At 51.0% G+C, this 24429-nt stretch overlaps 6 protein-coding genes across 6 annotated transcripts; 2 read left to right on the top strand and 4 right to left on the bottom strand.

Annotated features, from left to right (window-relative positions):
• Positions 1–569: 569 nt before the first annotated feature.
• CGCA056_v005968 (uncharacterized protein) lies at positions 570–1580 on the bottom strand (the record flags this gene model as incomplete). The annotated part of the gene is made up of 1 exon (XM_037321219.1): positions 570–1580. The coding sequence occupies one exon, from the start codon at positions 1578–1580 to the stop codon at positions 570–572; it is 1011 nt and encodes a 336-aa protein (XP_037178997.1).
• A 3375-nt stretch (positions 1581–4955) lies between these two features.
• On the bottom strand, positions 4956–6977 carry mlcE-3 (Efflux pump mlcE; the record flags this gene model as incomplete). Its single annotated transcript, XM_037321218.1, has 8 exons — positions 4956–5342; positions 5403–5563; positions 5620–6120; positions 6192–6263; positions 6314–6337; positions 6396–6570; positions 6617–6745; positions 6804–6977. The coding sequence occupies 8 exons, from the start codon at positions 6975–6977 to the stop codon at positions 4956–4958; spliced, it is 1623 nt and encodes a 540-aa protein (XP_037179351.1).
• Positions 6978–8851: 1874 nt separating this feature from the next.
• LIP5-1 (Lipase 5) lies at positions 8852–10724 on the top strand (the record flags this gene model as incomplete). The annotated part of the gene is made up of 4 exons (XM_037321217.1): positions 8852–9109; positions 9165–9271; positions 9315–10459; positions 10537–10724. The coding sequence occupies 4 exons, from the start codon at positions 8852–8854 to the stop codon at positions 10722–10724; spliced, it is 1698 nt and encodes a 565-aa protein (XP_037179618.1).
• Positions 10725–14633: 3909 nt separating this feature from the next.
• Positions 14634–17228, top strand: OPT8-1 (Oligopeptide transporter 8; the record flags this gene model as incomplete). The annotated part of the gene is made up of 4 exons (XM_037321216.1): positions 14634–15355; positions 15462–16348; positions 16406–17003; positions 17069–17228. The coding sequence occupies 4 exons, from the start codon at positions 14634–14636 to the stop codon at positions 17226–17228; spliced, it is 2367 nt and encodes a 788-aa protein (XP_037179620.1).
• Positions 17229–19109: 1881 nt separating this feature from the next.
• On the bottom strand, positions 19110–20741 carry FUB8-8 (Non-canonical non-ribosomal peptide synthetase FUB8; the record flags this gene model as incomplete). The annotated part of the gene is made up of 1 exon (XM_037321215.1): positions 19110–20741. The coding sequence occupies one exon, from the start codon at positions 20739–20741 to the stop codon at positions 19110–19112; it is 1632 nt and encodes a 543-aa protein (XP_037179621.1).
• Positions 20742–22048: 1307 nt separating this feature from the next.
• Positions 22049–23431, bottom strand: afvA-1 (NADPH dehydrogenase afvA; the record flags this gene model as incomplete). The annotated part of the gene is made up of 3 exons (XM_037321214.1): positions 22049–22759; positions 22826–23071; positions 23126–23431. 3 exons carry the CDS (start codon positions 23429–23431, stop codon positions 22049–22051), a joined length of 1263 nt encoding a protein of 420 aa, XP_037179622.1.
• Between the last annotated feature and the right edge of the window lie 998 nt (positions 23432–24429).

Here is a 24429-nt window from a genome sequence, read left to right as displayed (position 1 = left end):
ACGCACGATTGCTGTGACGCCGACGAGCTGCGCCCGCCAAGAACGAGTCGGACACCGAGGAGGTTTGCTTCGCCGTTGACTCAATTTGCAAAACACATCAGATACTGCCAGATTTGACAGGACCCGAAATTATCTCCGAGCAGTGTTTAAAGTGTATAATTAGGCTTGATTTGAGACCTCTACAGCCTGTGTTCTTGTTGGGCATGACCATACCAACCGTTACGGAGCCATCCGACAAGATGGGATGAAGTTCCAAATGTTTGGATTCGTCCTCGTGTGGGTGCTATTAATAGATTCATTCGAGGCTGTTGTGGCCAGTGGAAATAATCTCTCATCTCATCATAGGATGATTTGCGGCAGGGTATTACGACGACTGGCCTTTTCCCCAGTCGATCACAATCCAGTCACAATACAGAGTACATGTAGTGAGCTGGTTTCAATTCTTGGTCGAGTCACGGAAGCTTGGACACACCCATCAAAACGACTCGCGGAGAACTCACGATGTCTCAAAGGACATTTGCGTCTTAATTCGTGCAGAAGCAATTCTGGTTTTATTGGTGAACGCTATGTCATAATTCATCAGCCAGCCATCTAATGACGCGCAACGACTCCATCACGCTTTGGTGTCTCTGGCTCACTTCCCTCAGAGCGTAGTTCCCCATCATCATCATCGGGGAGAATGAACCTCCCGGAGACGGCTCCGAAAATGCATCTGTATCCTGGCTGGCCCCATCCTGGAAATCATAGCTAATTGACCCATGCCTAACCGGGTATCCACCTTGATTCTGTCCCTTCATGTGGTTGATCGCAGGGTTCTCCATCGAAACGGCCACGAAGCGGCTCTCCGTGGACTTGTGCAACCGCTTCATCATTCGTGACAGGAGGAAAACAACAGAGTTGACATCCAAGTCGAAAGAGCTGACAAGGTTGAACTTGTTGAGGTTTCCCCCTGATGTGCTGTTGAAGAATGGCTGTGCCAGGCCCATGTCGCTGGCGGGACTCGGGCCCTGGCTTTGCCGGGAGCACTGCAAACGTGCTCGCAGAGCTGAAAGCAGCTCGTCGTAAGAGTCCAAAAGAACAAGATAGCAGGTAATGAAAAGAGAAATTGTAATTGCATGGCTCGGATTTTGCTGGAGCTGAGGGTCCGGCGCCGCGTATGTGGCAGCTGGCGCGTTGAAGCCGGCAGGGTCAGATCCGGCACCCCAAGATGAGAGTGGCGAAGCGGAGCGCCGGCCCTCCACACTGGGTCGGAGCTGCGGGAGGCCCTCCACGATGTCGATGAGGGTCTCAGTCGAGTGGACTGTAGTGTTGATGAGAGCAGGCAGGCTGTCCATATTTTGCGCCTTTGCCATGTGGCGGGCGAAGAGATGAGACTGAAGCTCCAGCAGGCGCTGAGTCGCGGGCTCCGTGGATTTCGGCTCATGTTCCGGTGATGACGGGAGGGTGTCGCATGCGAATGACTCTAGATGTCCAAAATCGCTTGGTTGTTCGCAACTGGGCATCCATGCGTCTTCCGAGCCATTCGGGAGGGATCCGATGGTGGTTGGAGGAGTCAGTGGAAGTCCGTGGTCGGAAATCATTGTGCTGTCCTGATGATCCAAGAACCCCAACGAATCGTGATCCATCCACTCTGTTGCCACCATCTTTGGGTCGTTATTTTGCAAAAGTCCAAGCAACGGGTCTTCGAAAGTCTCTGCCCAAGGTGCATCCTCTGCAGGATGACTCTGAATGATACCCAACCCATATTGAAACTCGTTTGTGTCGTTGTTTGGTGTTTGAACCAGTTCGGATTGGCTCGACTGAATAGTTGCGCTGGACATTGTTGAAGAGCGCCGGTAACCGGATGAAGGTTGCGGTTGTGGTGGTGGTACTGCTGCGCTGTTGTTTTCCTGGCCCAATCTCTTCTTCGCTGGTCTGCCCATCCGTCTCGGCGGGCTGTAGAAGCAGTCAATCTGAAGGCGTTGGCATCTCTCGCACTTGGCAGCTCCAGACTCTCTGGAGCACCGGCTCTTAAGAGCTCGGCAACGATCGCAGGCGCTTCTTTGTGAGAACAGCATGTTGGCGGCAAAGGTTCATGTACCTGCACGACAAATGAGAAGAGACGAATAATGTCAAAAGGCTACCAAGTGACAACCAATGAAGCTTATATCTACTTCTTTCTTAGCCGCGAAGACCATAGACTTCAAAAATAGTCAACCTTGCCAAGATTCGCCCTAGCCACGCCAAGGACATCCGCGCGTTCGACTCATGTCGGGGTTCTTGCGCGGGGGCGGGGGGCCTTGTCAGATCTAGATGAGATGTCTCGGTAGAACCTGCTCTTCCCTTTTCGGTCAAGCAATCATGCGCATTGTCGATTTCTTATTTTAAGGTTTCCAGGAAACCACTCACGTATGATATGTCGACTCAGCGCCCATTTGCATGTCAAGATGCCGATCCGACTTGGCACACATTGCCTTTACCACCGCTCTGGAAATAAGCCAACCATTGGGCTGGTGACGGGGCTTTCTTGCAGGGCGGAACCGCTCCGTTTAGCCGCTGTGCACTTTTCTCAATAGCTCCTAGGCTATGCAACATCGTTATGTCCCCCCAAACCTTCTTTCAATTAGGGTCCACTGCAACAATCGTGAGGAAGCCATCCATGGCTTCCGTGATGGGGCTGACGAATTATCTCGTTTTGCGAGAAAGGCGATTCCAACGTTCCGTGAAGAGCGGCGCACACGGACCTCGGACAAGAACTCAAGACGGTGGTTCGTCAGTTCTGTTCCCAAGACGTTTTCAGTCAGTCAGACGTGCATCGTGACAGCTTCGTGAATCTTCTAAAAACAACTACTATGCCAAGACAACGACTGCCAAGACCAAAGCCTCAGGTGGGGGGATCAATTGACGACGAAGGCCAAGACATTTGGTACTGTCTAGTTTAGAAACAATAAGAGGGCTCAATGGCTGCCCAACGATGCGGTCATACAGAGGGTGCCAAAAAGGTAAACTGGAAAGAGTCGTAGAGTCTTGGCAGGTTTGAGCTCCACGACTCGACATAGTGGTCATGCCACACAATCTTTTGAATCAATTTGCGCGAATAAATTTAGAGTTCCTATTCGGCCAACTGTGACATATATGTCAACTCTTCAAGGATGGCACTGACTGCTGGAGCCATCCGGCGTGCCGCCGAACGTGCTCGACGGGCACTAGCACCCGCCGCCGCGGGTTTCCCCCGCCGCCGTCTCGATCGGCGGCAACGGCACGTGAATCCTCTTTTCATGGGGGCTGTGTCTGAGCCTCTCGCACTAGAACAATTGTCTGGAGCAAGGCTGGAGCTCTTGGCGAAGTGAGTAAATAGATTGAATCAAGAAACACCAAGACGGCGCCGCTTGGCAAAAACGAGGGGGAACCAACGGAAAAATGAAAACCTTGATAGTGACTTGCTCATGGCGCGGGCTAACATCACCCAGACGGAAAAGTGCCCATCCATCCATCCTTCGTCGGCTCTGTGTTGCCTCTCACTATTCGTACACTAGGCGCCAGGCTTTGCCGAACTAGGGGGTAACAAGCCAGTGGGAGGCCCAAACAATCTTCGGCGAATTCCATCTCTGGACAAAAGACAACTCCGAAGCTGCGGGACGACAAGATGAACTCGTAGATCGCGCGAACTCTATCCCACAATACTCGTTTTCGCCTCTTGGGACGCACGTTCCAACGCTTTCCATTTATTTTGCGGGCGCACTGTTGCCTTCTTGAGTCAAGAGCGGGTCGATGAGACCCTGAACACCTGTCGAGACGGTCAAAGCGCATGAGTACTGCCTTCTTGGCTCCCCGCGGGCGGGTTATCTCTCAGATCAGTTTCAGCATGCCTCGCGGGGAGGCTGTCGGGCTGGACCTGACTTGGTGAACGAACCGCTATTCAGGTAAACAGACGACGGGCAGGAAAGCCACATGACTCCATCAAGGCGATGGCGGTGCTCAGCCTCTGCCGAGTGCTTATGTTCGGTCTTGGCAGCCGTTCATTATATCTGAAAAGACTGAGATGAGGATGGGCAGCAGAATCGACTCGCCGCTTTTCCGAGAGGAAAGCAAAGTCTTTGTCAAGCTTTCCGGATTTGCAAGAGCTCAAAGTCTAACGGCCGTCGCTCGTAGATCAAAGGCATTGCCGAAGACGAACAGTGGATCGCCTCGGAGGAATGGCCCCCGGTGATCCCAGCGTCCGGCCGCTCCGAGAACGAACGATTTAGGGGTTGGAGAAGCTGGCAACCGTTCGACAGCTAGGGGCTGGCTGTACAGTAGCTTTGGCAGATCAGAGGGCTGAAACGCGTCAACTGTTCTGTTGGGACGTTCCAATCTCTGTGTACAGTGTACTACGTGGGTGCCACGTTGCGTGACCATAGGCACATGCCTAACTGGAGCGAGGCAGGCAATTCTGAGCCCATCATCGCCTGTTGAGACTCCCCGGCGGCCTGCTTTTCTCCCCGCGCACACTTTCTGGCGCATGATAGAATTTCATGTGCCACGAGAAAGAGTCAGTCTTCGCAGTTGAGCAGTTCTTGAAGTGTGGCTCGCCTAGTTGTCGACAACTTGAGTTGTGAGTTGTTGACGCGTCATGTGTCTTTGAATCAGTTCCTTCGTGCACAATTCCTTCTTTGGACGAGTGGAGTCTGTAGCTAAAGCCACATCGCAACGCGTACACTGCCCAACGCACGGTTGCCCACCTCTACCATCCGACCATCACTCCTGATGCCTCGCTTAGCAGTGAAGGTCCACTTTCAACCGCTGAATCCGGATTCCAGGATTCGGAGTCAACTCTAAATACTGGACATTCAACCATCGTGATTGCTGTTCGGATCTTAGGTAACATGTGTGGACGAATCTTTGCACCGAGGTTGTTCAGTAATAGTATGACTAAGGTATGGCTATCTCGCTAACAGTAATTATTCTCAATCGGTCGAAAACCTAAAGCTCTTCTTTTATGATGAGCTCGAGTCAGGTTTCGTAGGTTTCTTATTGGGTCTAAGATCCTTCCATCCCATCCCCCATGCAAAACAGAATGACGCGATCGCGAGTCCTAGCGACAGGAAAAACTCCTTGTCGATGCTGGATACGTAGGCCATCAATACGCCTGGCAGTGCAACTTGGGCAACAACTTTGCGGAACCCAGTTGCGCCGGCTCCAATTACCAAGTTAGGGTCGACGTCCGGGGCGAACACGGGGAGGTCTGCTTTCAGAGCGCCAACGAAGATGGCGTTGCCCAATGCCAAGGCGATGGCCGAACCCATGAATTGAGAGAATGTTACGAAAGACATTCCTTGGGCAATCTGCTCCGGAGGCAAATTGGCTTGTATGGCGATGCTTGGCTAGAGAACCCAGTTGTCAGTTGCCTTTCTAATATGCTCAGCTGCAACATTGCAACCTACAATTTGCAACACGACACCACGACCAGCTCCAGTCAGAATCTGGAACCCTACCCATTGCGCAATTGGTGTAGTTGGTGTCAATGTTGTGAAGAGCCCACTGGCAACGATTGTTACTGCGGTGCCTCCGATAGCCCATGGAAGGTAATATCCGAGCTTGCCCACTAATAAGAAAGTCAGCAAACTTTTTGCCAAAGTCTGAGTTTGAAGCGCAACTCACCTAGTATACCTCCACCAAAAGCAGCTACGAGTTGCGACAGAATACTCGGTAAAACGTTGACTCCGCTCTGGGAAGGCGTTGAGCCCTGGACTGCTTGGAAGTAGAGCGGAAGGAGATAGATCTGGATCATTGCAGAACCGACCATCGTGAAGTTGGTTGAAGCGGCGCACCAGACCGGTCGCTTTCCTGCCATTGACCTGGGGATAAGTGCATCATCGCCCATTCGATAATTCCAAGTCAAAAACGCGACGAACGATACTGCAGAACCACAGAACATCCCAATGACCGTTGGGCTACTGAACTCCTCGTTTCCGCCAATCTCCAAAGCCAGAAGCAGCAAGACAGCTGCTCCAGCGCAAAGAACAAATCCAGGAAAGTCGAGGTATTGATGTAGCTTCGGAATCACAGCCATCGGACTTGGTTTCGGGACTTGATCGGGAATATCTGTCCAAACGAGGAGAGGCAAGACTAAACCGCCAATGGGAAGGTTGATGTAGAAAGCTGCACGCCATCATCTGATGTTAGAGCTGACGTCTTCTTCGGGAACCTTCAGCAGGTGTAAAGTTACTCACCCCATCTCCACGTGCTGTATTGCGTTATCACGCCTCCCAGGACTGGACCGAAGACACTTCCACTGTTTGCGACTTCACATGTTGTCAGCTTAGACCATTAGGCAATGGTTGCGAAGACCTACGGCCGATCAGCAATCCAGTAAGAGCTGTTGCCTGGTTGTTAGCATGTGACAAAATTGAAAAAAGAGGTTACATCAAACAGACCTGGTCTTTTTTCCAAAGGTACGGATCCAGCAATGATTGTAAGTCCTCCACTCATGATACCGGCGCTGCCCATTCCCGCAATGACTCTACCGACAATCAAGATCATCGAAGACGTCGCTGCGCCGCAAATCAGCGAGCCGAGTTCGAAGATCACCAGGAACGTGAAAAACGACCACTACGACTGTCAGCAAAGGACTGCCATATGCATTGGCTTCTCTTACTTTAGAGCTAAAGTAGCGATAGATCTTTCCTGTAAGGGGCTGAAATGCTGCGTTTGCGAGGTGATACGCGCTTCCATACCAACCAATATCGCCAAGAGAGTGGAATTCGTCGGTAATCGCTGGAATGGCCTATGACAGTATCAGCCCCAAAGATCTCTGACAGCGTTTCCCGGCAGCTTTGGCTTACAGTGACAATAATTGAGCTGTCGAGGAACATGAGCCAGCAGACAAGTGTCACGCAGGTCATCACCAGGAACAATCTGTATCCAGACAGGTACTTAGGCGTTGGCGGTACTACCAGAGCCGACGGTTCATCTTTCTTCTCGTTCTCTCGATTCTCCTGAATGGTTTCTGTGCTCATGTTGATTGATTTCTCTTGAACGAGGCTAGGACTTCTGGTCTTTTCGTCCGCGAATACGGATGGAAACGTGTCTGTAGAGGTGAGGCTCAAGTCTATGGAGAGCGTCTGCCGGTCGGTTATGGTGACAATGCTACGCCTTCTCACAGTTGAGGTTCTAGCCACGGAATAGGCGTCTGGTTCGCGATCCATGGCGCTAAACTTCCGATTTCGATCAATCAAAAACCTCTAGGTGTAACTGTCCCCTCCAAAAAATGGGACCTGAATACTTGGCACCGGGGGGAAAGAGAGTTAGGGCGCGCAATGAAAGGACGGTCTAACGCTAATATCTTTCTGTTCCCTTAAACCCTGGACGAGGCTTACTAGGCGTCAGCTCGGTGTTGGTGTACGAATTATGCGACTGTTAAAGATTTAAACTTTGCACAGCAATCTGGACTACCATGACACGAGGCGAAATTATGCAAAAAGGGGGTCATGAGTGTCGCAGACCAGTAGCCCACGACTCGTGAGTCGTGTATTGTTACATGGATGGCCATTTGTGTCGTTCTCGGCTGCGTTTCTGCCACAAAGTCTATTGCGTTTTGTCCGGTGGGCAAGGCCAGGACGACGGGATACACAGGCGTGAAGGTGCCCATGGCTGGCGGAAAATTATTCCCTTGCCTTTTTGCGCCATGTTCCCGGCCGAGTTTCCGCCACACTGAAGTCGAAGAGAGGAGGTGGGTGGTGCACGTGGTCCGTCAACTGAGGTGGGATATGCGACAATCTTCGATTCCTTGGCAAAATCTCAAGGCCATGGCTCTGGGACAGGTCTTCAATTAGACGAACGTACTTACCTAGGTGGGTTGCAGGTACGACCTAACTAAGAGACGCGAAAGCGAAGAACGTGATCGGGGGTCCGCAAGTCAGCTCTGCTTGTCGACAACTACCTCCTGCAATCGAGTCATAAGGTTTAACGGTACGCAGTCAATGGAAAGTTACTTCACATTGCGATCAAGTAATAACGTCTCAGACTATCGGCGCCCACCGGAATTATCCGATAGATGAGTTGATAGACTTGCAGGGAAAGGGGCTTCCGTGAAGTCTGTAGTTGTCCATGGCATATACCTGGTTAGAGCAATCGGTTTCAAAGAGTCATAGTCTCAGCGGTAAATTCTTACGATAATCTTCGAGGTCTACCCTATGTTATCTGCAAAGTCTAGTCGTTATCAACAGGGGCAAAAGGTATATGAAGGCGATACGAAGAGCACACTCGGAAGCCCTTAGTACTACTCGGCCCTCGGAAGTTGGTCACGACTCTGTGAGTACCAGCACCAAAGGGGTTCTCCAAGGTTGACCACAGCTATTGATATCCGTAGAATCTCTTTCAACACGGAATCCGCTGAAGTAGGGAATCTGACTCGTCACAGGCACTGATACTGTGTACTTTCCCCCTACTAGCTTAATTGAGGCCCTGCTGAGACAGGTTTTATGTTCAATGAGATAGGTGTGCAAGGGGTTTGCAGGGGGATGCGGATTTCGACATGGAAAAGATTCTACGGTGTAGTCTTTCGACCGCTTTGAAACGGCCTACCTCCAAACTCGAGGTCTATCAATTGCATGCCAATTTCGATCTTTTTAGTGACGGTTGTTGCACAGGATAAAATCACGACGGGCGATGATTAACTGTTAGCTTGTCATATCGCGGCAATCTGCCTCTTATCGCCACGTTCCCGGGCCTTATCATCGGCTATCTGCCATAACAATCGGCTAGTTGGCACATCATGTAGTATTCGGAAGATCACAACCGAATGTAAACAAAAGAACTGCTGTAGCCGCGAAAATGAGACTCTCTCTTTGTTTCCGGTCAGATTTCCATCCGGCGGTTTTCGTGATTGAATATGGTTTCACCGGTGTTGTTAAGCAGTGTGTTGCTGCTCGTGATTCAACGGGTAAACGCAGGACCTGTTGTCACTGTACTGAACGGGACTTACGAAGGTCTTCACCTGGAAAACTACGAACAAGATGTCTTCCTCGGAATGCCGTACGCTCAACCTCCAGTTGGAGATCGCCGTTTCAAAGCACCTGAAAGTCTGAACACATCGTGGCAGACGCCCCGCTCAGCAGTCGAGTATGCTGATATCTGCATGCAATACACTGTGAGAACTAGCCATGTGAACAACATAAATTGAAAGCTGACCGTCCCTACTCCAGGCCCCTCCCAGCTATCCAATGTCCGAAGACTGCCTGTCGCTGAACGTCATCCGGCCGACCGATTACAACGGAACTGAAGCTCTTCCTGTCGCAGTCTGGATCCATGGGTTTGTTTCCATGCCCCAATGTTGCGTACTGAGACTGACACAGTATCTACTCAAGGGGCGGACTTTATGCCGGTTCATCCAGGGAAACTAACTTAACGAACTTTGCAAGACAAGCCAGCGCCGCTCAGAAACCTTTGATTGCCGTCTCCATCAACTATCGACTCTCCGCCTTTGGGTTTCTCTGGGGATCAAATGAGCTGACAGTCAATGGTTCTGCGAATAATGGCCTCCGTGACCAAAGGTTGGCTTTGAGCTGGATCCAAGAGAATATCGCCGCTTTCGGCGGAGATCCACGCAAGGTCACAATCTTTGGTCAGAGTGCGGGAGGCCTATCCGTCGGTAAGCATCTGATTGCGTACGGTGGCAGAGACGACGGTCTGTTTCGCGGAGCAATCATGCAAAGTGGCGGTATGGCAGAGAAGTGGCCATATAACGTCAAGGATCCCGTTGCGTACACCAAGGATCTCTACCGAAACATCACGGAAACAACGGGCTGCGCCGACAAGACCAGCCCGCTCGAGTGCCTCCGCAGTTTACCTGTCGAGTCCTTGTCCGCCGCTCTGAATGTCAGCAACACACCTGTATTCTCAGGTACCGGCCTTGGACCATGGCTTACGCAAGTCGATGGTGATTTCCTTCAGGATGGGCCGACCGCATCTCTTGATAAGGGCCATTTCGTTCGTGTACCAATCATGTACTCGACGACAACAGATGAGGCAACTGTCTTCATGTTTGGTGGACCCATTGACACCGACGACGATTTCAAAGCACTTGTTGCGGCTGGCGGCCCGGATGAGACCACTGTGTCCAAGATCGAAGCCTTGTATCCCAGTAATGCCACCGGACTTCCCGCGGGATATACTCCCTCGACGGAAGACATTCAATTGTACGGCGCTCAGTGGAAGCGAGGGGTCATGTTCCACACTGATGTTGTCGAAACAACTTCACGACGAATGACTTTGAAGGCCTGGGCTACTGCTGGACAAAAGGCATATTCAGCTAGGGTCAATCTCTTACCTCCTAGCACCACGGCCCGTTTAGGTTCGCATCATTCTATGGATGTCAACTTCATTTTCGCAAATTTGGACGCCACCACGTCCAACCAAACACAATTCGCGACAGCCTCCAAGCTCATGAGCGGAGGTTGGGCGTCATTCGTCTCGGAACTTGACCCCAATCATCATGGAGGTACGTTTACTTGGCAGGACTTCCCATATTGGGCTGCCGTGTCCTTGGAGACAAGAGTCGCTAACACGGTAAACAAGTTTCTGGCGCGCCAAATTGGCCCACGTGGACTGGAGATTTCGCAAACGGAACTGAGAGCTACGGAAGTAACTTGGTTTTCAACGCCAACAGCGACCCTTCGTCGAATTCGTTTCTCGAGCAGGACAACTATCGGCTATCCCAGACAGATTATTTGGCAAGCGTAATGCAGAGTCAGATGTACTACTGAGGGAGAAGCATGGACACCAGAAAGCAACTGCAGACTTGGCAATCATCACTTTCTCGGGTCCCTCAAACCCGCATGCATCCCACATCATTCTGCTCAGCGTCTTTGGTGAGGGTTAACTGAATTCCCTCGTCATCCGATTCGGCGAGACTGTGACTTTCTCCACGAACTTCATCTCAGTCCCTGAGAGTCGTTCACGCCAAGAAGGCCTTTGCGCCCTAGATACTTGGCAGATGCCTGCCATCCCACCGGGCTGCTGGCAAGATTACGAACACAATTTCCGCAATTGAGGTAGCCCAGTGAACATCCCTCCGGAACGCGTATAAATGCAAGGGACTTGGTGAATTGGTAGCAATGTGGCGCCAGCCAAATGTTACACATGAGATGCAAGGGACGCTGTTCCGTCCTTCGCTATTGGTTTACACGTGTTTCTTTCGATTTGCTTGGCGTTGGCATTGCAGCCGATGGGATAATGCAAATGCAACGCTGAAATAAAATGAGAATGAGCATATACTCTGACAGCGAACTTTGCGATTCCTTGAAACGCTTTCAATATCTACGTTACCTTTTGAGCCTAGTCACAATCCATTTGTTGAGGTTTACGCAACCCCATGGAAAATTCTGTTTTTACTTTGATAAATGTCTACTAAGCATCGTGTTGCCGTTTATGATAACCAGGGAAATTTCCGGAATACTTTGCCACTTAATTCAAGTTCCAATAGACGCGAAAGAGTGAGAACCGCACACTCCCAGCAAGCCATTCATTTTGTACATCATCTGAAGACTTTCTCATTCGCGTGTCTCAGTAGTCAGCCACTGCAAGCAGCATATCGCCATGAAAACAAATGAATATAGCACAGTAAGCGGCCAAATCCTTCATTTGGACCCAAAGGACCGGTGGAAGCCCATCGACTACGTCCGCAATATTGTATTCTTCGTCCTGCGGCATCCGATTCGAGAGAATATCTTGCGGAGTTCTCTCGACAACTTGATACGAAACCACCTCCCCATTCTCGGTTCCAAGATTCAGTCAGATGGAAAGCAGGGTGGTCTGGTTTGTCATCTCCCAACACCTTCTCACGATGGCCCACTTTTCGGTTGGTCGAGCCGCCGCGTTCAAACAACTCTGGCTGCGAGCCAACTTTTGCCCGCATCAAACATATCAGCTAGCCAAGGGGTCACATGGGGGAAGTCCACCGTTGACTTAGAGAAAGAGCGGACTCCTACAGCCTGGCCAAGAGCATGTTATGAGGATAAGCCAGACACCGCAACGTTTCTTGTGCATCTGACCCAGTATGAAGATGCGACTGTTCTATGTACGAACATTCCGCATGCGATTGTGGACCAGCTGGGGTTCTCTGCCCCTGTGAGAGCGTGGCTGCAAGTAGCGCGTGGGGAAAAGCCAGCTCAGTTCCTGCAACTTGAACGTGGGGCTCTAGACGGTCCAAAAGACATAAGTGAGGAGGAACTGCAGAGAAAGGCAACTTACAAAGTCACAACTGCCAAGGAGAGAGCTGGGATCTTATTGGGTTTCATTCCGGAACTCATCTGGCAACCATCCGAAACCCGACGACTCTTGATTTCCCCCGAGGCTTTGATCGCCAACTTACGAGAGAAGCATCAAGCAAAAGTCGCTTCGACTCATGGCGCAAAGTTGCAGGTGAAAAATGGGGACATTGTCGCAGCTCTTCTGTTGAAGGTGAGACCAATGATTCCCACTCACGTTACTATGACGATGCTGATGATATTCCAGTCAACTCATTTGCATAGAAAGTGACCAAAAGTGATCATGCTGACTGGAACTGTGAATGGCAAGTTAAATGGCTTGAGGTTCGAGTAAGATATTGATAAACTAACGTTGAGGCAGCCCGAGGTCGCCATCCGGCACCCATGGTCGATCAGCCATACCTTCACAATGCAGTTATGTACAGCACAGCGCATTTACCAATCAGCCGAGACACTTCCGTATGCGACATAGCCTACAAAAATCGACTCGCTGTTATCGAAGCTCTCAAGCCTGAGAATGTCGACCGGGCTTTTGCGGTAACTCGAGAGATAGCCTTACGCGGGTACACTATCCACGTCTGCGAACCTGGGGAGCTCAGTTTTACCATCACCAACTGGACAGCAGCTTGGCATGGGATTGATTTCTCTAAATGCCGTGATCAACCTGCCGGCAATGACGAAGAACTGGTTGCAGACACAGAACAGCATGCTGAACCACAGTATGTACCCACACCACCGCTTGTGTTTGGTCACTCGCTTCCCAGAGGAAGGCCTACCAGATGTAAGTGGAATTAGATTTCGTTACAAGCTTCTGGAGGTGGCTAATCGTTGGCCGTTAGTCAACGCCCAGATCATGTGCAAAGAGGAAGGCGGCTATTGGTGCGACTTCACATCATCCACCAAGAACATGGCCCTTGTTGACCAGCTTATGAGTGTTGATCCATCCCTGGAGTCAATATAGACCTCTACCTACTGTTTCCTTTTTTTCTTCTTTTTTTCTTTTTTTAAATAGGCGGAAGAAACTATTGCACAGATGTGGGATTAAGCAGTATGAGACTATGCAAGAGTCGGCGGCAAGAAAACATGATTCGATCATCACATAGGCACAGAGAGATAAGAAGACTCCCAGGCTGCTTGTCGACCTTTGCCACTGCTTCAATACACTGCTTAAATGCCATCGGCTTGCCAATCCCTGTTCAGTCACACATGTCAGCGGCTGGTCGATCACACCACTGCATCGCCATCCACAACAGCCCTGCAGACTGCAGTCAGCATTTGACATGAGTGAGGCTAATGTGAAAGGATGCATTCAAGTTTGCTACTATAGATCGGGTTTAATGTTATGATCCTAACTGGAATTCGAATCTCTGCACAAGTACTGTGTATGTATGCCTGACCCCAGTGCCAGCCAGGAAGTCTCGGTTGACCTCACGCGGAGACTGCTGAGTGTTTGCTAATGGATATCATATGAGAATCCTCCTTCGAGGAGGAAAATAAGCTGGGGGCAAACCGATTGCCCTACCATTCATCAAGTCTGTGCCGGATTCGGTAATGCAACAAGGTATCATCGAGTTTCGGTTAACACCGGCAGCGTGCCCATCTTCACCGGATCCAGAACTTGAAGGCGCGCAATGAACCAGGCGTACAACGAGTAAGAGGTCGGATCCGAGCAGCGCTAAAGCGCGCCGAAGACGCGTGGAAAATGGAAAATTTGAAGTTAAGGCCCCAATCAGAAGGCATTGCTCAGAGACCGTGTCCCACTGTACCCATCTCGTTTAAACCGTTTAGCGGCGGTGGGTGTGCGAGGTTGATCCTGACTCGATGGAGGGCACTTTTGCCGATGGCGCAATTGCTTTTATGTACGACTTTGATGAGAAAGCTCACCAACGTGAGCGAGACTTTGCCTTTGCCACCCGCACCCTGAGTGAATTCGCAATCGAGGGCATGATCAAAGAACGAGTCGTGATTGAGGCGGTTGAACCCGAGGAGGAACTTTTTGGAGGAACACGATCCATCGTCGACATCCCCGGCCATCCCACGTAGGCCCGACTTCAATGTGACCCCGCCACACCAGTCAAGAGCCCTAAAGCCAAAAACCCGAGCCGCAGATCCGGGCGAGGTCGTGCCATCGCGCGACGCAGGCAATATAAACATGAAAAACGCCGATGACACCATCGCAGAGATCCACTGCGTCTAACCGTTCCAGGTCACCTCCCAAATCTGGAAGCTGTTCGGTGTCTGCAAGACCTGCGGCCGAACATGTTCGGTCCTCGATATAAGATGCATCAGGCAGCCAGGGTTGCTTTCGGGAGAAAAGCTTGTGTCCCCCAGGCTTGGCCGACTTGGCTTCCGTGTGGCGTGCTTTTCCAAGAATCTTGGCGATCAGCCGCTTGAACGACATCTGCCATGTCTCCCTCAACCACCACACAGCCAACGGCCGCTAGCGAGCCCAAGACCTCCGGCAACGACGCCATCTCCGCCGAGTCTCCCCGCGATGGTACGCCTGAGAAGACGTCCAGCGAGCGCGCCGCTCCCTTCACGGAGGGCGACATGGAGAAGCCGCCTTTTGTTTTTACGACGCAAGCGAACGGATCCGAGGTAGCATTTGACGAAGATGACCCGCGATTGCAGGACATCCCGCCATACGTCCGCCGCATCGTGAGCCTGTCGGATGACCCCGAACTGCCGACACTCACCTTCCGCTACTTTGTGCTTACCATCATCTTTGTTATTCCCGGAGCGTTCCTGAGTATGATGAGCCATTTCCGTACCACCTACGCGCCGTACTCCGTCTTTTTCGTGCAGATCGCTTCCAGCTATGCCGGTGTTTGGCTCGCCAAGGTTCTGCCCGCATGGCAAGTCAAGCTGCCATTTGGATACGGCTTCAACCTTAACCCCGGACCATTTAGCGTCAAAGAGCATGTTCTCGTCACCATTTCTGCCGCATCTGGAGCGACTTACAACCTGGGCTACACCCCGGTTGCGATGGCCGAGCTCTACTTCAATTCCCGCATCAACCCGGCGGCTGCCATCTTCTTCATGTGGGGCATTGTCTGGACGGGCTACTCTTTCGCGGCTCTCGCTCGACAATTTCTGATTTACGATCCCCAGTTCCCGTGGTTTACTGCGTAAGTTCCTGCTCCTTCAAATAATTTGTCTTTGGTATCAGTTGCTATTGCGCATTGCGTACCGGGACAAATTCTGTGTCCAAGCATTTGACTGACTTCGACTTAGTCTCTGCCAAACTGCTCTTTTCGAGACGCAAAAGAAGCAGCGCGAGAACCCCACTGCAGCCTCTCGCAAGCAGACTAGAGTCTTCTTCCTCGCTCTGGCCGGCATGACCCTCTGGCAATTCCTGCCGGAGTATGTCTTCCCGATGCTTGGCTCTTTGGCCTTCCTCTGTTGGGTTGCGCCCAACAATGAGACCGCGAACTTCGTCGGTGCCGGTTTCGGTGGAATGGGAATGCTCAACCTGTCCCTCGACTGGTCCAACATCTCGAGCAGCGCAAGCTTATTCTTGACCCCTTGGTGGACCCAAGTCGTCATGTTCCTGGGCTTCGCTTGTAGCGCCTGGATTCTGATCCCCGCTGCCAAGTTCGGCCATCTTGGAGAGTGGAATAAGCACCTCATGTCCAACCGTCTGTTCCTCGAGAACGGAACATCATACCCAACCACTTCCTTGCTCACTGCGGACGTGTCGTTCAATGAGACAGCTTATCAGGAACTTGGACCCCCGTTCATTAGTACTCACGTTCTCTGGACCATGTTTTTCGATTACGCAAGCTACACGTCGGCATTGGTGTGGGCTGGGCTCTTCGGCTTTAAGACCATCAAAGCCAGTCTCGAGAAGTTGCGCCAGCGCAGCAAGAGCGGAGCTGAGATCAGCACCCAATACAACGATCAACTCAGTATCCTCCAGCGCTCATACAAGGAGGTCCCCATGTGGTGGTTCTTGGCCTTGTTTGCCGCTTCCTTCATCTCTCTAGTTATTATTACTGCAACTGGTCAGATGTTCATCCCGGTCTGGACTTACTTCGTCGCCATTGGCACTGGAGCCATTCTGGTTGTTCCATTGGGATACCTGTACGCCTTGTCAAACTTCCAACTGGCAATTGGCACTGGTATGTTGAAGTCCCTTCCATCTTGATGATCACGTAACAAAAACTGACGGAGCAAAGTCAACGAGCTATTATACGGCCTCATGGTCAACTCTGTCAGCGGTTTCAAGAACCCGACCGGAGCTTCCGCCTACGGTGCTATTGCTGGAAACGCCTGGTACCGCGCGCAATTGAACCTGCAAGATATGAAGATCGGCCACTACATGCATTTGCCACCCAAGACTGTCTTCTTCTCTCAAGTATTCGGAAGCTTCTTGGGCGTCCCGATCAACTATGCCGTCGTCCGCTGGGTGCTTGACACCAAGTTCGACTACCTCACTGGCGCCAAGGAAGACCCTGCTCATCAGTGGACTGCGCAGTCTCTTACGTCCAACCTCACTATGGGTGTCCAGTACGTGCTCATCGGCCCTCGTCGCCTCTTCCAACAACACATCTACAAGGTTCTTCCCTATGGCTTCCTCGTTGGCGCCTTCGTCCCGGTCCTGATCTTCGTCCTGCACCGCTTCTTTCCGCGGGCCAAGTTCCAGCTGTGGAACTCGACCATTTTCTTTTCCACCATGGCTAGCTTTTACGGCAACATCAGCACTGGATACTTCAGCAGTTTCATCGGTGGATTTGTCGTCATGTTCTGGGCATACAGATATCGCTACGATCTTTGGTAAGTGACCCAACGTGATATTTGACCGTTCTCGCGTCACAAAGTTGCTAACGTCATATTTACAGGGCTCGATGGAACTACATTCTGGCGGCAGCCTTTGACGCAGGCTTTAACTTCAACATGTTGTTGACCTTTTTGTTCTTCGGCGCAGGAAAGATTGTCACGATGCCTTATTGGTGGGGTAATAACGAGGCCAGTTCTGAGAGATGCTTTGCCCTCAGCTAGGTTCGTTGTAGCATGCATCAATAGAGATCATGTAGCCGATCAAATGTAGTATTTTTGGAACACAATTTCCGGTGCCTTTGCTCCAGCAGTCCTTGTCGTCAGGATAAACTTGCTACAACACTTCATGACCATTCCCCGTCCAATACCCAAGGCTCCCATTCTCAAATATCGTTTCCCGAACGACAAAGGAGGCACTCATGGCCTCAAGTTCGGCGGTCGTCGGCTCTGGACGATGCATCTGTCCATCTGGAACGGATTCGAAGAGCTTCAGTAGTTGATGCTGCTGTATGCGTTTCCAGTCCCACAGAACGTAAGCCCGGTCCCGAAGCCAATCATTATGGTCGAGCATCAGCCAAGAACCAACCGGCTGGCTTTTATGCGCTGCATACCAGGCTTCACATGGTCCTTTGTCGACTTCTTCGTCCAGGCCGCGACTAAACACAATCGATAGCAAGTCACCTTCATCGCGGCCTTCTGATCTAGAGTCGTCATTGCAGTAGGCACGAAGTACGTCGAACAGTGCCCCTGGACAGTTGGCCCAGCCTATCCTGGAGCTAGATCTTAGTATCTTGTTCCTGGTTTGGTATGAAGAATCCGATTTCACCAGACGCCGGAGGAAAAGGATTCCTTCTGCCATCTGTTGTTCGGGTGAGCCTATGTGCAGTGTGCAAAGACGTTATTATTGGAGTACAACAACTCACCCAGATTTGTCTTTCGTCATTTCTCCTGCCACGGTGAAGGTAGTCGACGTTCAGTTCACCAATGAGGACGTCGTGGGCGATAACATCAGTGCTGGCTTCAACGCGAAATCAGACCTTGGTTCCCTGTCAATCGCGAGAAACATACCCTCGGCAAACCTCGATTCCAAGAATTCTGCGACAGAGCCAATCTGTTCATTTTCCCAAGGTGGGTTCCTTGAAAAGAACTTGACGTGTGCTGTATTGCCCAAGGGTTCCCTGTGATCTTTGTACATATTCCTGAAGAGGGTGTAGAATAGCTCGAGGCGATAAAACGCTCGGCAGAAGTTGTAACGTTCCTCAACTGACAAATTTGGTTGTGTGATAACTTGGAGCTGGTCTGAGTGGAGGCGTCCCCAAGACTTAGCGGCAAAGCTGGAGGTAAATTCAACAATCGCTTGGTGCCTTTTTGACATCTCTTGTCGATGGGCAACTGACATTGCCTGCATGCGGCTACCTAAAAGGGATCGTTTGTCATACAGAGTGTCGACTAGGTCGCGCACTGCTTCGCTTTCGATTTCGCGGGGGTGGTGAAGACGGAAACGAGATGCCTCTATGACAGCCACGGCGTAAGGGAGCAGGGCTGGTGTTATCTGTTGTCGTAGAATCGCAATGTCGATTCCATGGATTTGATTGAACGAGTTATAGATGTGACGGCAAGTTAGCAACGCTGCGGTTAGAGACTGAAGGTCATCCAGACTCCCGAGGATGGATGCTACGAGCTCACACGGCATCGTTGTGAAAGACATGATGCACTGATGAGGTGTCTGGGTCTCCCACTTCTAGTGCGAGTAGGCAAAAAGGAAGGAGTAACGCAGTATAAGGCCGTGTCAATGAAGCTTCATCCCAAGCCAATGAAGACTTGAAGGCGAGAAGATCGATCAGTGCATCCAGCCGCACGTCAGCCATCAGCTGAGTGCAGGGCGGCTGCCTAGGCTAAGCCACATTGAGCTGCGCCCATCAACCAATCAGCATGTAAATTTCTTGTTTTGCATCAGTCGGTGTGTTTCAGGAGTTCGAATGTTTTAGTGTGGAGAAATCATTGCGAAGCATGCCTGAACTTGATTGATTCGTGGTTGTTACTGACAAGTGGTAACCGGCGCGGCGAGCCATCTGATGCCGCCCTTCTGCTACCAGGCGTGGGCTAATCCCCAACGCGCACATACATGTCTTCAATCTCTGGCTCATACAACTTCAAAACCGCTGATCTCTGAACATTACCTTTACCAGCCAATGGAAAAGGCTTTTCTTTTGTGCCAAAAATGATCTTCTCCTTGGCCAATTGCCCCGCGGTATCCATGATGGTGTTGCCTCTCTCGACCATGGGCAAAATGCTTTGCAGGGGGTCGTCAGGCAATACAGACTCATCGTCAACAAGCTGTATTACTGCGCAGACAGTCCGCTTTCCAATACCTCCAACGACTGCATACTTCACAGCCGGATGCCTTTCGATCTCTCTTTCCATAACTACAGGGTTGACATTCCACCCAAACTTGGTTACAATCATGTCATCCGCTCGAGAGTAAAATTTCCAGTGATGCGCTTTTGTCGGGTGCTTGGTGAAGAGGTCGTTGCTGTGGTGTACATCTTGGCTATTGGTGTGCCACCAGACGTGCTGACGCTTCTCCGTGTAAGGACTCTTCACGTAGACCAACTCATATACGCCGTCTGTCCCTTTGATTTCGCGCGGCTCCCATTTGAGGCCACTTTCCTTGTCGTTCAACAACAACCAAGCCCAGTCTTCACGGTCTGGTATGTGACCAAATGCAGGTCCTGCCTCGGTAGCCCCGTAGAAACTCTGGAGGCGGACCCTAGCAGACAGTGCATCGCCTGCAGGCTTGCTGAGCGCACCCCCAGCAAAGAAGATGTATTTGAGTTTCTTTTCGACCAAATCCAAGAGTTTTGGCGACTTTGCAATCATCTCCAGGTAGATAGGAACGCCACTGAGACTATCGATATCGGCGTGCTCAATCACCTGCTCAAGGATGGCAGGCGGAGTCGGACCGTTGACGATGGGCCCCAGCACCATCTTCTTCTCCCGATAAAGGGGATCAGTCACTCCAGTGAAAAGACCGAACGGGTGATATATCGGTTGGGTTTGGTAAACGCTGGTCGACTCGAGCAGCAACTTGGCGTAGGGCGGGTGGCCATCCAGGTCTGGAACAACCTGGTGCAGTTCGCAGACGCTGTAGGACCGGTTGGTCCAGACAATTGGCTTAGGAAGACCTGTAGTTCCCGAAGAGTGGCCGATAGATATGGGGTCGTCGCAAGCTTCTCTCCAGGACTTTGTGTAGGGGTAGGGCTTTGGCGGATTGCCTTCCTCCATAAGGGTATCGAGACTTGGAACTTGGAAGACTTTCATTGGCCTTTCTTGTACAAGGGAGTCAATCACTACTTCTACTCCCTCCGTTCGCATGACAGTGTGGCAATTGGTCTTTTTGCAGAGGTGAAGGTTGAAGATCTGGCTGTTGAAGTGGGAGCAGAAAAGGACGCTGTGCCCGGTTTTGATGCCAGCAATGAGGGTAATGATGTACCTCACATCAGCGAGACCATAGTACATGACAGTCTCGAAATCGCTGCTTTTGCCGATATTGTCGTCGATGTACCAGGCTAGTCGATCAACAGCAGTTGCGAGTTGACGGATGGTGATGTTGCGAAATCCATCCTGTGCTATGTTGTTGCTGATGGCGTATGACACCCAGGTGCGGTCAGGCTTTTCTGCCAATGCGTCTGCAAGGGCCTGAGGAATCAAGCGTTGCTCAACTTGGCTACCCATAGTGACTGATTGCTACAAAGAATGCTAGATGAAGTGCCTGCAAATAGACAGTTTCATTTGGGGTCTTTCTCCATGGCAAGTCTTGGGGGCCATTTAAAATATATCTTTGAAAAGGGACAGGGGGTGAAAGGCCATGTGTCAAGCTTTCCACTCTTTTTTTCTGCCAGGTTAGATCAATAGAGAGAACATATGCAACCCGAAGCTTGTGTGAAATAAGTGCTTAGACGATCTCACGTCAGACCAGGGGGTTGATGTGTTCTTTACGGGTATAACGGGTACTTTGGTTAAACAGGATCATCTGGCTTAGCGACAATTCGACCAGATGACGACGCTAGTGTCCCCAGTTACGAGTGCGTCTTCACCCTTCCCCCGCAATATTGGATCCCATTGGTACCTAGTCTGAAGAGCCATTGAACTGACTGAATTTTGGCCTTCTCTGGTAAGACTTGAGCCACTTGTCATACTCGACAATTTGTATTCGTTTTGTGATCGGCACATTCACAACGCAGCTGGAGCAGATCGTGATGCTTACCGCCACCAGCCCTTGCTTTGTTATCGACTTCCACGTTGCACTGGCTGGGCCCTCTGAGAGCAAATGCACAGTCATACTGTGACGCCAAATCCACCGAGCAATGCTGCACTCGTATGTCTTCCTGCGTCGAGTGATTTAAATCTCATGCACACCTTCCGAACATGGGTCCTCGTGTCGGCAAATTTCCAAGCGGAGACCGTCCATCAAATAGCTCACGTAACTCCGCGAATGAGCTTCCCGTAATCCTGCACAGTACATAGAGCACTACCTTAGGATGTAGATCGGCGTCTCAGTTCAGACCCAAAAAAAAGTGTACCAATGGAGAACTCGATTTCCGAAGAACAGCGGAGTAAATATGAGGCTGCTTACCTGTATTGCTTATTCTCAACGCCAGATTTCTGAAGCATGACGATCGCATTGCACACCTGGTCAGCCTATACATGACGGCAATGCCGGCAGTCTCGATGGGGCAACAGCCGTTTGGCTCGGTACTTGAGTGGTGCTGACAAACGTTTCAGATGCATACAAAAGCGATCAGGCGTGGCTCACGAGTATCTAGAATGCTTACTCGGAGTCTCGGAATAGCTTGCTGCACTCAACTTAGTTGGTTTCATTATATCAGAGGCAGAAATGTTCTCTGCGGTCCTACATGGAGCCCTTGATTCGTTGTTGATGAGGGGATTTCTTGGACTTCCATGCCAAATGTTATATGTCTACGTATGACATCCATATAGGCCTCTGGGTAAAGTATGAGGACACTATAAATCCTCAGACTTTAGTCCTCATACGGAAGCATCTCAGGCTTCTTCGGCACTTTCTTGACTCTTGCCTTGAAACCCCACCCAATCTGCTTTGCAACATGGATATCAACACCCAAATCATCAGCCCATTGCCACACAAGACCTGGGTTCTTTTGGAAACCTCGACCGGCAGCAATCAAGTCCAACGGACTGTCCCCTTCCTCATTGGAGCCCGTGATCAGCTTCTCGGCGAGGTTGCCGTCTCTGATAATACCCACAGCGCTGACAAGCATCTTATCTCCAATAGCCGCTTTGATCTTCTTGGCCATGGGTGCTTGGAAGCCAGCGCTGGCAACAATCTTCTGTTGAGAATGATTGCCGCCAGTGGACACATCGAGTACGTCTACCCCGTGATCCGCAAAGATTTGAGCCAGCTTCACACTCTCGTCGACGGTCCAGCTTGGGCCGTCCCACTCCGGGTTGGTATCAAGCCAGTCGGTGGCACTGATTCGTACAAAGAGTGGCATGTCCTTGGGAATCACCTCCCGAACAGCATCGACGAGCTCGATGGCGAGACGAGTGCGGTTCTCGAACGAACCGCCGTATTGATCTGTGCGCTTGTTGCTCGCTGGAGAAAGGAAGCTGGAGATGAGATAGCCATGCGCAAAATGAAGCTCAATCACATCGAAGCCGGCATGAAGAGAGCGGTAGGCACCCTTGACAAAATCTTGCTTCAGTTGGTCTATCTAGGCGATAGTCATCTCCCGGGGAGTGGCGTGCTTGTCGGACCAGGCAAGATCACTCGGACCGACCACGTCTTGAGGCCAGCCTCCAGCCTCTTGACCAGCAAGTGTCTCGAAGCCTAACCAGGGAGCAAGAGTTGATGCTTTCCTCCCGGCGTATGCCAATTGAATGGCGATGAGTTGGTTTTGGCTGTGAGCGAACTCGACGTGTTTCTTCAGAGTCTCAACATGGGCATCGAGCCAGATGCCAGAGTCTTCCGGTGTGATGCGGCCGTTGGCCTGCACGGCTGTAGCTTCGACCATCATGAGGCCAGGCTTTGGGAGCGTTAGTCTCCTCATCCTTTGAACGTTATGTGATGGGTTACTTACTCCGCGCTGGGCCATACCTCCGTAGTGAGTAATGTGCCAAGGGGTGTGGAAGCCCTCATGAGCGCTGTACTGGCACATGGGACTGACCCATATGCGATTCTGGAGGGTGGCGCCTCGAATTTTCAATGGGGTGAAAAGCTTGGGAATAGGCTCTCCGGAAGGCTGTGGGTCAACAGCACTGCCCGGGCGAGGGTCTTGCTTGGGAGAGAAGAACGAGCAATTGTCGGCAGCCTCATTGAATCGCCCCTCTTCGGCTTTTACGCCGGGTTGAGATTGAGTGATGCGATGGGTGTGGTATACAGACATGGTGAATGATTCTATTCTCCGAAGGTTTGAGAGTATAAATGTGTGATCGTGAAACAACGCTCTCGGTGAGTGAGTCTAATGCGAATCCGATTGTAAAAATTTTTGACTGCTGCAGGGTGGAAACTTATTTATACCATACATCGTGGCAACCATTGTGACTACCGTTGGAGCTGTTAACTAATCGACGAGGTTCAAGTTATCCCAAAAGTGGAAACTTGGTCGCACGAAACTATGTACCCGAAGGCCCGACACATCTCATATGCGGAGCCTTCACCATGCCAGGCTTTCAACCGACTCCTTCGACTACAAGAGTCTGTCGATTCTCCACCGACCACTGCCGTCTAGTACGGGTAGAGAGGATTACCAAGCCGGCGAACGGACCAACTCCGTAGCCGCCGGTCTTTCTTTACGGATCAACCGAGGCCTCATGCAACTCCCTTCAGCGTCTTGCAGTGGGGAATAACCGCGGATTCAATACTATTGCCAGGGAGAGGGCTATGGCTTTATAAGCAAACTACGCTCCCACGCCGGTGGGATGCCCACGCGGGATTGGGCATGATCTGTTTGGTCGTACCCAATGATGAAACAAAGACCGTTCAACAAACGCTTGGTAACGCCCTGAGCTCGCTAAACTACGGAATATATATTCCTGAGCTCCACAAACGTGGCTCCGCCTGTACAAAATATCTAGTCCGTTTTCATTGGTGATAATGCGTGCATATATTCTCTTCACACTTGAGTTACAAGTCAATCTAGACTCTTCCCCGGATTATGACACAAGTCTGCGACCGGGGCCTTGGTTCTCTCGCTGCGCCAAGCCTAAACGTGCCTTAGCTAGACCTCAACTACCTAGTGAGAGCATCATGATTGCGGTCGCCAAGGCGCAGGACACATAACACTTCGGACTTGAAAACGCGCGATTAGATCGACAACGCCTTCCAAACTAATAAAATATTGACAATGAGACCAACTGAGTAATCATTTGCCAGCCTACCTCA

This window comes from Colletotrichum aenigma (assembly GCF_013390185.1).
Source record: "Colletotrichum aenigma strain Cg56 chromosome Unknown KSG_Cg56_contig04, whole genome shotgun sequence".
In the NCBI taxonomy this organism is placed as follows: Eukaryota; Fungi; Ascomycota; class Sordariomycetes; order Glomerellales; family Glomerellaceae; genus Colletotrichum; species Colletotrichum aenigma.
The sequence above is the reverse complement of the archived record's forward strand: the minus strand, read 5'-3'. Positions and strand labels throughout refer to the sequence as shown.